General features: G+C 41.0%; 1 protein-coding gene across 5 annotated transcripts in view; it reads left to right on the forward strand.

Moving 5' to 3' along the window:
- Positions 1-13,321, forward strand: part of LOC133554026 (DENN domain-containing protein 2D-like) — an 86,327-nt gene extending 73,006 nt beyond the window's left edge. For 4 of the 5 annotated variants that reach the window (XM_061902356.1, XM_061902359.1, XM_061902357.1 and 1 more), the window contains 4 exons: positions 6,349-6,399; positions 6,463-6,544; positions 6,619-6,846; positions 12,398-13,321. In XM_061902356.1, coding sequence (XP_061758340.1) covers positions 6,349-6,399; positions 6,463-6,544; positions 6,619-6,846; positions 12,398-12,462 — 426 coding nt within the window. In that variant the 3' untranslated portion in view covers positions 12,463-13,321. The remainder of the gene's footprint in view (positions 1-6,348; positions 6,400-6,462; positions 6,545-6,618; positions 6,847-12,397) is intronic. The other variant, XM_061902358.1, reaches the window with a different exon arrangement.
- The last annotated feature ends 213 nt before the right edge of the window (positions 13,322-13,534 follow it).

Below are 13,534 nucleotides of genomic sequence, written 5' to 3' on the forward strand. Positions count from 1 at the left end.
TTTCAAATTGTTATTGGAAATATTCGACATTGTGTCGAATATCAAGACTGTTATCGACGCAAATTTCAAAAGTCAGCATGTGTGATGGTATGGGGGTGCATTAGTGCCCAAGTCATGGGTAACTTACACATGTGTGATGGTATGGGGGTGCATTAGTGCCCAAGGCATGGGTAACTTACACATGTGTGAAGGCACCATTAATGCTGAAAGGTACATACAGCTTTTGGAACAACATATGCTGCCATTTGAGCGCCGTCTGTTATTTCAGCAAGACAATGCCAAGCCACATTCAGCACGTGTTACAACAGCGTGGCTTTGTAAAAAAAGAGTGCGGGTACTTTCCTGGCCCGCCTGCAGTCCAGACCTGTCTCCCATGGAAAATGTGTGGTGCATTATGAAGCGTAAAATAGGACAGCGGAGACCCCGGACTGTTGAAGGACTGAAGCTCTACATAAAACAAGAATGGGAAAGAATTCCACTTTCAAAGCTTCAACAATTAGTTTCCTCAGTTCCCAAACGTTTATTGAGTGTTGTTAAAAGAAAAGGTGATGTAACACAGTGGTGAACATGCCCTTTCCCAACTACTTTGGCACCTGTTGCAGCCATCAAATTCTAAGTTAATTATTATTTGCAAAAAAAATAAAGTTTATGAGTTTGAACATGAAATATGTTGTCTTTGTAGCATATTCAACTGAATATGGCTTGAAAAGGATTTGCAAATCATTGTATTCTGTTTATATTTACATGCAACACAATTTCCCAACTCAATATGGAAACGGGGTGTGTGTGTGTGTGTGTGTGTGTGTGTGTGTGTGTGTGTGTGTGTGTGTGTGTGTGTGCGTGCGTGCGTGCGTGCGTGCGTGCGTGCGTGCGTGCGTGCGTGCGTGCGTGCGTGCGTGCGTGCGTGCGTGCGTGCGTGCGTGCGTGCGTGCGTGCGTGCGTGCGTGCGTGAGGCATACATACTTTTGTTTCTTTTTTTTTTTACTTCAATTCATATGTGAAGCTCTAGTCATTGTTGATTTAGGTTGCACATTAGAGATTTAGGTTGCACATTAGAGATTTAGGTTGCACATTAGAGATTTAGGTTGCACATTAGAGATTTAGGTTGCAGATTAGAGATTTATGTTGCACATTAGAGATTTAGGTTGCAGATTAGAGATTTAGGTTGCACATTAGAGATTTAGGTTGCACATTAGAGATTTAGGTTGCACATTAGAGATTTAGGTTGCACATTAGAGATTTAGGTTGCAGATTAGAGATTTATGTTGCACATTAGAGATTTAGGTTGCACATTAGAGATTTAGGTTGCACATTAGAGATTTAGGTTGCACATTAGAGATTTAGGTTGCAGATTAGAGATTTATGTTGCACATTAGAGATTTAAATTGCAGATTAGAGATATAGGTTGCAGATTAGAGATTTAGGTTGCACATTAGAGATTTAGGTTGCACATTAGAGATTTAGGTTGCACATTAGAGATTTAGGTTGCACATTAGAGATTTAGGTTGCAGATTAGAGATTTATGTTGCACATTAGAGATTTAGGTTGCAGATTAGAGATTTAGGTTGCACATTAGAGATTTAGGTTGCACATTAGAGATTTAGGTTGCACATTAGAGATTTAGGTTGCACATTAGAGATTTAGGTTGCAGATTAGAGATTTATGTTGCACATTAGAGATTTAGGTTGCACATTAGAGATTTAGGTTGCACATTAGAGATTTAGGTTGCACATTAGAGATTTAGGTTGCAGATTAGAGATTTATGTTGCACATTAGAGATTTAAATTGCAGATTAGAGATATAGGTTGCAGATTAGAGATTTAGGTTGCACATTAGAGATTTATGTTGCACATTAGAGATTTAGGTTGCACATTAGAGATTTAGGTTGCAGATTAGAGATTTATGTTGCACATTAGAGATTTAGGTTGCAGATTAGAGTTACAGGAAAAAAGGGAGTTATTTGCTTTCATAAAAACGTTGTCATAGTGATATTATGATATGATAAATGGGTCCAAAAAGTATTTGATAAAGTTGTTATTAAATACTTTTTGGTCCCATTTGCTTTTAACCAAATAAATCAAGTATTGTGAGTGTATTTTACCTTTCTGTGTTTGTATGTGAAGCAGTAATAACTACTGTATCTTCCATGAAAACATACTTTGTATGATCACATTACTTTTGTCTTCAAGTCCAGTTAGAGAAGTACTTCATCTTGGATACAGTATATAATCCTCCATATTGGCAAGTACTTCATCTTGGATACAGTATATAATCCTCCATATTGGCAAGTACTTCATCTTGGATACAGTATATAATCCTCCATATTGGCAAGTACTTCATCTTGGATACAGTATATAATCCTCCATATTGGCAAGTACTTCATCTTGGATACAGTATATAATCCTCCATATTGGCAAGTACTTCATCTTGGATACAGTATATAATCCTCCATATTGGCAAGTACTTCATCTTGGATACAGTATATAATCCTCCATATTGGCAAGTATTTCATCTTGGATACAGTATATAATCCTCCATATTGGCAAGTACTTCATCTTGGATACAGTATATAATCCTCCATATTGGCAAGTACTTCATCTTGGATACAGTATATAATCCTCCATATTGGCAAATACTTCATCTTGGATACAGTATATAATCCTCCATATTGGCAAGTATTTCATCTTGGATACAGTATATAATCGTCCATATTGGCAAGTATTTCATCTTGGATACAGTATATAATCCTCCATATTGGCAAGTACTTCATCTTGGATACAGTATATAATCCTCCATATTGGCAAGTACTTCATCTTGGATACAGTATATAATCCTCCATATTGGCAAGTACTTCATCTTGGATACAGTATATAATCCTCCATATTGGCAAATACTTCATCTTGGATACAGTATATAATCCCCCATATTGGCAAATACTTTATCTTGGATACAGTATACAATCCTCCATATTGGCAAATACTTCATCTTGGATACAGTATATAATCCTCCATATTGGCAAATACTTCATCTTGGATACAGTATATAATCCTCCATATTGGCAAGTACTTCATCTTGGATACAGTATATAATCCTCCATATTGGCAAGTACTTCATCTTGGATACAGTATATAATCCTCCATATTGGCAAGTACTTCATCTTGGATACAGTATATAATCCTCCATATTGGCAAGTACTTCATCTTGGATACAGTATATAATCCTCCATATTGGCAAGTACTTCATCTTGGATACAGTATATAATCCTCCATATTGGCAAGTATTTCATCTTGGATACAGTATATAATCCTCCATATTGGCAAGTACTTCATCTTGGATACAGTATATAATCCTCCATATTGGCAAGTACTTCATCTTGGATACAGTATATAATCCTCCATATTGGCAAATACTTCATCTTGGATACAGTATATAATCCTCCATATTGGCAAGTATTTCATCTTGGATACAGTATATAATCGTCCATATTGGCAAGTATTTCATCTTGGATACAGTATATAATCCTCCATATTGGCAGAAACATTCATTTCATTGAATTTCACTCCAAAAAATTAAACAATATTTTAGCATCTGACAAAAACACTCACAAACGCTGGCTTACTCTAATAAAAATGCCATGTTTGTTATAAATACAGTTGAAAAATAAAGAAAAGAAAAAAATGCTGTCTTCCGCTGGAGAGACCTGTGTCTGCTAGCTTGAGCGCCCCCACTTCTCCCCGTGTGGCCAGTCAGAGTACTGCTGATGCATTCAACTGCAAGTTTACAATGTATCGCCCCCTACCTTGAGGCAGAGGTACTTGCTGCCTCATGGCCTGCCTTTTCCACCCCCTCGCACGCACATGCCCAATACACACTGTATGTAGCCGTGGAGGCACCGCCTGTGTCTGCCTCACTTCTCGTCTGTTGCATTGGTTTGATCAGGAAACATGGAATTTCCGCGATTTTGACCATGAAAAGGATCAAAATATACAGGAACCACACCAAAATCACATAGAAAGCATAAACCAAAAAATAAATATTAAAACTTATTTTATTTTATTACTTGGTTTTGGAAAATATCATGGTTAAGCCACCTGGTGTGTGTGTGTGTGTGTGTGTGTGTGTGTGTGTGTGTGTGTGTGTGTGTGTGTGTGTGTGTGTGTGTGTGTGTGTGTGTGTGTGTGTGTGTGTGTGTGTGTGTGTGTGTGTGTGTGTGTGTGTGTCTATGTGTATACATATAGATATAAATATATATATATATATATATATGTAGGTGTGGGAAAAATCACAAGACTACTTCGTCTCTACAGAAGTGTTTCATGAGGGGTTCCCTCAATCATCAGGCGATTTTAATGGAAGCATTCACATACAATGGTTTATATAGAGCACAGAGTGGGTGGGTACAAACAGGCGTAGGGTGTGGTGATTGGCTCATGTGTTACCTGGGAGGTGTTTCCGTCTGTGGCGACATGTTGAAATGATTTCACTGCGCTTGTTGAGGGATGACAGGTCTGGATGATATATAATAAACAGTTTCTCTTTCAAGCATAGGTTGCATCATTTATTACCACTGTTGTAAGGTGTGCTGGATGCAAGGATTTGCCATGTTATTGAATATTCAACATTATTGTCTTTGAGGTTCCAAATGTGTTTGCTGAGTTCTGTAGAATTCCGCAAAGTCTAGTTTATAAAGGAGGCCTTGTGATTATTCCATCTGGTTTTAAACGCTCCTTCGGTTAATCTTACGTACGTGTCGGATGTGCTAATGTCCTTGCGTGTTACCTTTGCTTGGTAAACGACTGATGTTTGTAAGCACCCCCCGTTGAGAGGGCAATCAGGTTTCTTGCGACAGTTACATTCCTTATTGGTTTCAGAGTCGTTTAGTCTGGGGGTAGGCAGTCCTTTTGCAATTGCTTTGTTGTGGTTTGAAATGATTTGTTGCATGTTATTCATACAGCTGTAGCTCAATTTAATGTTGTTCTTGTTGAATATTTTTCTTAGGGTGTTGCCTTTGGGGAAGTGTTTGTCGATCAGAGTGAGGAACTTGTGGCCGAAATTGGTTGAAATGTTCTTGCTGAATGGTGGATTGTACCAGATGATGTTGTTTCGTTTTCTGCTCTTTTTTGGTTGGTTTCCTGGGGTGAGTTCATAGGTGAGGGTGAAGTTGTATCCGCTTTCATCAAGTGCTTTCTGGTACGGGGGGGTTGCTTGGTCCAATTCAGCTTTGCTAGATGACAGCATCGATAGCTTTTTATTAATTCCAGGAAGGTATTCTTTTCGTGGTGGTGGGTGGGTGGTTGCTGTCATGGTGCACGTATTGGAGTGTCTATATATATAGATATCTATATATATATATATGTATATATATGTGTATATAGATATATATATATATATATAAGTATGTATATATATGTATTTATGTACTGTATATATATGTATATATGTGTATATATATGTGTGTATATATATATATATATATGTATGTATGTATGTAAGTATATATATGTGTATATATATGTATGTATGTGTATATACATATATAATGTATGTGTATATATATATATATATATATATATATGTATATGGAAAAATCACAAGACTACTTCTTCTCTACTGAACTGTTTCATGAGGGGTTCCCTCAATCATTTTTACATTTTTTTCCCCCCACACATACATATTGCGCTTTACCACCGTATCGAGCACTATTCTCGGGATAATCTTATTAAGACATATATATATATATATATATATATATATATATATATATATATATATATATATATATATATATATATATGTATATGTGTGTGTACATATTGCATTCATTGTAATGGATATAAAATTAAAGATTAATATAATTGGATATTCAGTTTGTTTGACTTCTACCTTGTTAACTTTTGTGACGATTTCCTTAAAGTTTTGTAATCAATCAGAAATATCAAGCAGCTAAAATGTGGCAAACATGAATAAGTGTAGCGGGTGTTTTGCATTTTTCCCATCATGCTTTGTAATGGATTCAAATTGGTGTACTTTGTAATTATTTATGGTGCCTGGACGTGTTGGTTGTCTTTTAATGTTTTTGTTTTTTTTGCACCTTAACTAGGGAAGGTTGTTTGCATTTGGTCGTATAGGTAAATGCTGTGCAAACCTCAATTCATACTATAATTAGGCATCCACCTTGAATTTCTCACGTTTTCTTCCTAATGACGACATAATAGCAGCATCAAGATTGTCTGACTATTAAAACAAATGCAAGCTACCTGAGGGTGAAATTATTTTTCAAAGTTATCATGTCTTGCGGGCCGTAGTTTGGACACCCCTGTTCTAACCCTAACCCTGTCCTTTCTGCAGATGCTGTTAGTGGATTTATCCCAGGACAAAGAAGAGACTTTCATTGTTTCGGTAAGTACTGGGCCTTCTTTCTCAATGACTTGGCCTCCCATTGAAGAAGTGACCCTCTTGCAGGTGGGAGACGAGCCATCTATTCTGCCCCCCAAACTTCAAAGTGAAATCCTGGAGGCGCTGATTGAGAGGAAGAAAGCGTCATGTAAGTCAATGGCAGTGAGGATAGGCCATTGACTAGGTCAGTAGCCAGGAGACTGACCAGCAAATGTGTTTCAGCAACTGAAGATGTGAACCGCGTGGTGTCGGAGGCTTTCCTCTTGTTCTTCGTGAAGACCGTGGGCCACTACACCTCCTACGTCAAGCGCGGGGTTTTTGAGAAGAGGAGCTTCTACAAGGCCATCGAGTCCAAGACCACGCGGCACTTTGTCAAGAAGTTCATCCAGACGCAGATGTTTGATCTGTTCATCCAGGAGGTGGAGCAGCAGGACACTGGACCCCAGCAAGGTGACTAATCAATCATCTCTGTGTCATATACATGATAGGACCCCAGCAAGGTGACTAATCATCACTGTGTCATATACATGATAGGACCCCAGCAAGGTGACTAATCATCACTGTGTCATATACATGATAGGACCCCAGCAAGGTGACTAATCAATCATCTCTGTGTCATATACATGATAGGACCCCAGCAAGGTGACTAATCATCACTGTGTCATATACATGATAGGACCCCAGCCAGGTGACTAATCATCACTGTGTCATATACATGATAGGACCCCAGCAAGGTGACTAATCATCACTGTGTCATATACATGATAGGACCCCAGCCAGGTGACTAATCATCACTGTGTCATATACATGATAGGACCCCAGCAAGGTGACTAATCATCACTGTGTCATATACATGATAGGACCCCAGCAAGGTGACTAATCATCACTGTGTCATATACATGATAGGACCCCAGCAAGGTGACTAATCATCACTGTGTCATATACATGATAGGACCCCAGCAAGGTGACTAATCATCACTGTGTCATATACATGATAGGACCCCAGCAAGGTGACTAATCATCACTGTGTCATATACATGATAGGACCCCAGCAAGGTGACTAATCATCACTGTGTCATATACATGATAGGACCCCAGCAAGGTGACTAATCATCACTGTGTCATATACATGATAGGACCCCAGCAAGGTGACTAATCATCACTGTGTCATATACATGATAGGACCCCAGCAAGGTGACTAATCATCACTGTGTCATATACATGATAGGACCCCAGCAAGGTGACTAATCATCACTGTGTCATATACATGATAGGACCCCAGCAAGGTGACTAATCATCACTGTGTCATATACATGATAGGACCCCAGCAAGGTGACTAATCATCACTGTGTCATATACATGATAGGACCCCAGCAAGGTGACTAATCATCTCTGTGTCATATACATGATAGGACCCCAGCAAGGTGACTAATCATCACTGTGTCATATACATGATAGGACCCCAGCCAGGTGACTAATCATCACTGTGTCATATACATGATAGGACCCCAGCAAGGGGACTAATCATCACTGTGTCATATACATGATAGGACCCCAGCAAGGTGACTAATCAATCATCTCTGTGTCATATACATGATAGGACCCCAGCAAGGTGACTAATCATCTCTGTGTCATATACATGATAGGACCCCAGCAAGGTGACTAATCATCACTGTGTCATATACATGATAGGACCCCAGCCAGGTGACTAATCATCACTGTGTCATATACATGATAGGACCCCAGCAAGGGGACTAATCATCACTGTGTCATATACATGATAGGACCCCAGCAAGGTGACTAATCATCACTGTGTCATATACATGATAGGACCCCAGCAAGGGGACTAATCATCACTGTGTCATATACATGATAGGACCCCAGCAAGGTGACTAATCATCACTGTGTCATATACATGATAGGACCCCAGCAAGGTGACTAATCATCACTGTGTCATATACATGATAGGACCCCAGCCAGGTGACTAATCATCACTGTGTCATATACATGATAGGACCCCAGCAAGGTGACTAATCATCACTGTGTCATATACATGATAGGACCCCAGCAAGGTGACTAATCATCACTGTGTCATATACATGATAGGACCCCAGCAAGGTGACTAATCATCACTGTGTCATATACATGATAGGACCCCAGCAAGGTGACTAATCATCACTGTGTCATATACATGATAGGACCCCAGCAAGGTGACTAATCATCACTGTGTCATATACATGATAGGACCCCAGCAAGGTGACTAATCATCACTGTGTCATATACATGATAGGACCCCAGCAAGGTGACTAATCATCACTGTGTCATATACATGATAGGACCCCAGCCAGGTGACTAATCATCACTGTGTCATATACATGATAGGACCCCAGCAAGGGGACTAATCATCACTGTGTCATATACATGATAGGACCCCAGCAAGGTGACTAATCATCACTGTGTCATATACATGATAGGACCCCAGCAAGGGGACTAATCATCACTGTGTCATATACATGATAGGACCCCAGCAAGGTGACTAATCATCACTGTGTCATATACATGATAGGACCCCAGCAAGGTGACTAATCATCACTGTGTCATATACATGATAGGACCCCAGCAAGGTGACTAATCATCACTGTGTCATATACATGATAGGACCCCAGCAAGGTGACTAATCATCACTGTGTCATATACATGATAGGACCCCAGCAAGGTGACTAATCATCACTGTGTCATATACATGATAGGACCCCAGCAAGGTGACTAATCATCACTGTGTCATATACATGATAGGACCTGCAACCCTCAAGTTGCTGGCACAGCCACTCTACCAACCGAGCTATGCCGCCAAGCAACCTATCCCCAGGTGCATGTCTTTGGAGGTGGGAGGAGCCTATCCCTAGGTGCATGTCCTTGGAGGTGGGAGGGGCCTATCCCCAGGTGCATGTCTTTGGAGGTGGGAGGGGCCTATCCCCAGGTGCATGTCCTTGGAGGTGGGAGGGGCCTATCCCCAGGTGCATGTCTTTGGAGGTGGGAGGGGCCTATCCCCAGGTGCATGTCTTTGGAGGTGGGAGGAGCCTATCCCCAGGTGTATGTCCTTAGAGGGGGGAGGGGCCTATTCCCGGGTGCATGTCTTTGGAGGTGGGAGGGGCTTATCCCCAGGTGCATGTCTTTGGAAGTGGGAGGGGCCTATCCCCAGGTGCATGTCTTTGGAGGTGGGAGGGGCCTATCCCCAGGTGCATGTCTTTGGAGGTGGGAGGAGCCTATCCCTAGGTGCATGTCCTTGGAGGTGGGAGGGGCCTATCCCCAGGTGCATGTCTTTGGAGGTGGGAGGGGCCTATCCCCAGGTGCATGTCCTTGGAGGTGGGAGGGGCCTATCCCCAGGTGCATGTCTTTGGAGGTGGGAGGGGCCTATCCCCAGGTGCATGTCTTTGGAGGTGGGAGGAGCCTATCCCCAGGTGTATGTCCTTAGAGGGGGGAGGGGCCTATTCCCGGGTGCATGTCTTTGGAGGTGGGAGGGGCTTATCCCCAGGTGCATGTCTTTGGAAGTGGGAGGGGCCTATCCCCAGGTGCATGTCTTTGGAGGTGGGAGGGGCCTATCCCCTGGTGCATGACTTTGGGGGTGGGAGGGGCCTATCCCCAGGTGCATGTCTTTGGAGGTGGGAGGGGCCTATCCCCAGGTCCATGTCTTTGGAGGTGGGAGGGACCTATCCCCAGGTCCATGTCTTTGGAGGTGGGAGGGGCCTATCGCCAGGTGCATGTCTTTGGAAGTGGGAGGGGCCTATCCCCAGGTGCATGTCTTTGGAGGTGGGAGGGGCCTATCCCCTGGTGCATGACTTTGGGGGTGGGAGGGGCCTATCCCCAGGTGCATGTCTTTGGAGGTGGGAGGGGCCTATCCCCAGGTCCATGTCTTTGGAGGTGGGAGGGGTCTATCCCCAGGTCCATGTCTTTGGAGGTGGGAGGGGCCTATCGCCAGGTGCATGTCCTTGGAGGTGGGAGGGACCTATCCCCAGGTCCATGTCTTTGGAGGTGGGAGGGGCCTATCGCCAGGTGCATGTCCTTGGAGGTGGGAGGGGCCTATCCCCAGGTGCATGTCCTTGGAGGTGGGAGGGGCCTATCCCCAGGTGCATGTCCTTGGAGGTGGGAGGGGCCTATCCCCAGGTGCATGTCCTTGGAGGTGGGAGGGGCCTATCCCCAGGTGCATGTCCTTGGAGGTGGGAACCCACGGAGATCAGAAATATCAAGCAACTGAAATGCGATAAACATTTAAATGGGTATAATTTGTAATTATTTATGGTGCCTGGACATGATGGTTGTTTTTAATGTTTTGAGTTTTTTTTTTGCACCATGACTAGGGAAGGTTGTTTATATTTGGTCATATAGATGAATGCTGTGCAAGCCTCAATTCATACTATAATTAAGTCATCCACCTGAATTTTTCACATTGTTTTTCTAATGGCGAAATAATAGCAGCATCAAGATTGTCTGACTATTACAACAAATACAATCTACCTGAGGGGGAAATTATTTTTCAAAGTCATGACGTCTTGCGGGCCGTAGTTTGGACACCCCTCTTCTTGGCCATATTGATTGATTGATTGATTGATTGAAACTTGTATTAGTAGATTGCACAGTACAGTACATATTATTAGTAGATTGCACAGTACAGTACATATTATTAGTAGATTGCACAGTACAGTACATATTATTAGTAGATTGTACAGTACAGTACATATTATTAGTAGATTGCACAGTACAGTACATATTATTAGTAGATTGCACAGTACAGTACATATTATTAGTAGATTGTACAGTACAGTACATATTATTAGTAGATTGTACAGTACAGTACATATTATTAGTAGATTGCACAGTACAGTACATATTATTAGTAGATTGCACAGTACAGTACATATTATTAGTAGATTGCACAGTACAGTACATATTATTAGTAGATTGCACAGTACAGTACATATTATTAGTAGATTGCACAGTACAGTACATATTATTAGTAGATTGCACAGTACAGTACATATTATTAGTAGATTGCACAGTACAGTACATATTATTAGTAGATTGCACAGTACAGTACATATTATTAGTAGATTGCACAGTACAGTACATATTATTAGTAGATTGCACAGTACAGTACATATTATTAGTAGATTGCACAGTACAGTACATATTATTAGTAGATTGCACAGTACAGTACATATTATTAGTAGATTGCACAGTACAGTACATATTATTAGTAGATTGCACAGTACAGTACATATTCCCTACAATTGACCACTAACACCCCAATAAGTTTTCCAACTTGTTTAAGTCGGGGTCCACCTTCATCATTCATGCACCATCCCTAAGTTGCACTATGTTAATTATTTATTATGTTTTGTAAAATTATTTTAATTTTGACAGCACCACCTAAGAGTTGGATGGTATGGCTCAGTTGGTAGAGTGGCCGTGCCGGCAACCTGGGACTACCTACTCAGTGGTCTAGTGGTTAGAGTGTCCGCCCTGAGATGAGTAGGTTGGGAGTTCAAATCCCGGCCGAGTCGTAGACTATAAAAATGGGAGCCATGACCTCCCTGCTTGGCACTCAGCATCAAGGCTTGGAATTGGGGGTTCAATCACCATAAATGATTCCCAGGCGCGGCACCGCTGCTGCTCACTGCTCCCCTCACCTCCCAGGTGGTGATCAAGGCGATGGGTGAAATGCAGAGGACACATTTCACCACAACTAGTGACAATCATTGGTACTCTAACTTTAACTTCCAGGTTCGATCCCCGCTTCCGCCTTTCTTGTCACTGCCGTTGTGTCCTTGGGCAAGACACTTGACCCCAGTGCCACCCACACTGCTTTAAATGCAACTTAAATACTGGGTTTCACTATGTAGAAGCGCTTTGAGTCACTCGAGAAAAGGGCTATATAAATATAATTGACTTCCCTAAACATTCTGACAAGCACATGAATTCCACTTGCTGTTTTCTCTTCTAGGAATCTTTCACAAGAAGATTGTGGAATACCAGAAGATGAAAAAGGCCAAGACAAAGAAGCACTAGTTGTTTGCATGCGTGTACTGTACATAATAATATTTGGTCAAGTTGAAAGTGCGACATATACTGTGTTTGCATGCGTGTACTGTACATAATTTGAAAGTGCAACATATACTGTATTTTCATGCGTGTACTGTACATAATTTGAAAGTGCAACATATACTGTATTTTCATGCGTGTACTGTACATAATAATATTTGGTCATGTTGAAAGTGCAACATATACTGTGTTTGCATGCGTGTACTGTACATAATTTGAAAGTGCAACATATACTGTATTTTCATGCGTGTACTGTACATAATTTGAAAGTGCAACATATACTGTATTTTCATGCGTGTACTGTACATAATTTGAAAGTGCAACATATACTGTATTTTCATGCGTGTACTGTACATAATTTGAAAGTGCAACATATACTGTATTTTCATGCGTGTACTGTACATAATTTGAAAGTGCAACATATACTGTGTTTGCATGCGTGTACTGTACATAATTTGAAAGTGCAACATATACTGTATTTTCATGCGTCTACTGTACATAATTTGAAAGTGCAACATATACTGTGTTTGCATGCGTGTACTGTACATAATTTGAAAGTGCAACATATACTGTATTTGCATGTGTCTACTGTACATAATAATATTTGGTCATGTTGAAAGTGCAACATATACTGTATTTTCATGCGTGTACTGTACATAATTTGAAAGTGCAACATATACTGTATTTTCATGCGTGTACTGTACATAATTTGAAAGTGCAACATATACTGTATTGCTATTTGTGCTCCTCTTTTGTCAAAACACTGCTTTACAGTCTGGTGCTGCTGAGCAGAAATAATTTCAAATAAAGACTACTTTTGTTAAAACCCTTGGGGTCCTTTTGTTGCCTGTGAAGAAGACAGAATTGTTCTTTTAGTGAAATATTGCCACAAAGCAAAATCATCTCAAATGGTGCGTTGTTCCTTCTTTGTGGGTTCATTTGAGCACAAGCTACTGATTGAGTAGACATTCCACTTCCATCGTGTCAGCAAGTGTAAAGCGTCCAATGGTTGTCCATGACGAGGTGCTGGGACTAACAC

This window comes from Nerophis ophidion, linkage group LG06, assembly GCF_033978795.1.
Source record: "Nerophis ophidion isolate RoL-2023_Sa linkage group LG06, RoL_Noph_v1.0, whole genome shotgun sequence".
Taxonomy (NCBI): Eukaryota; Metazoa; Chordata; class Actinopteri; order Syngnathiformes; family Syngnathidae; genus Nerophis; species Nerophis ophidion.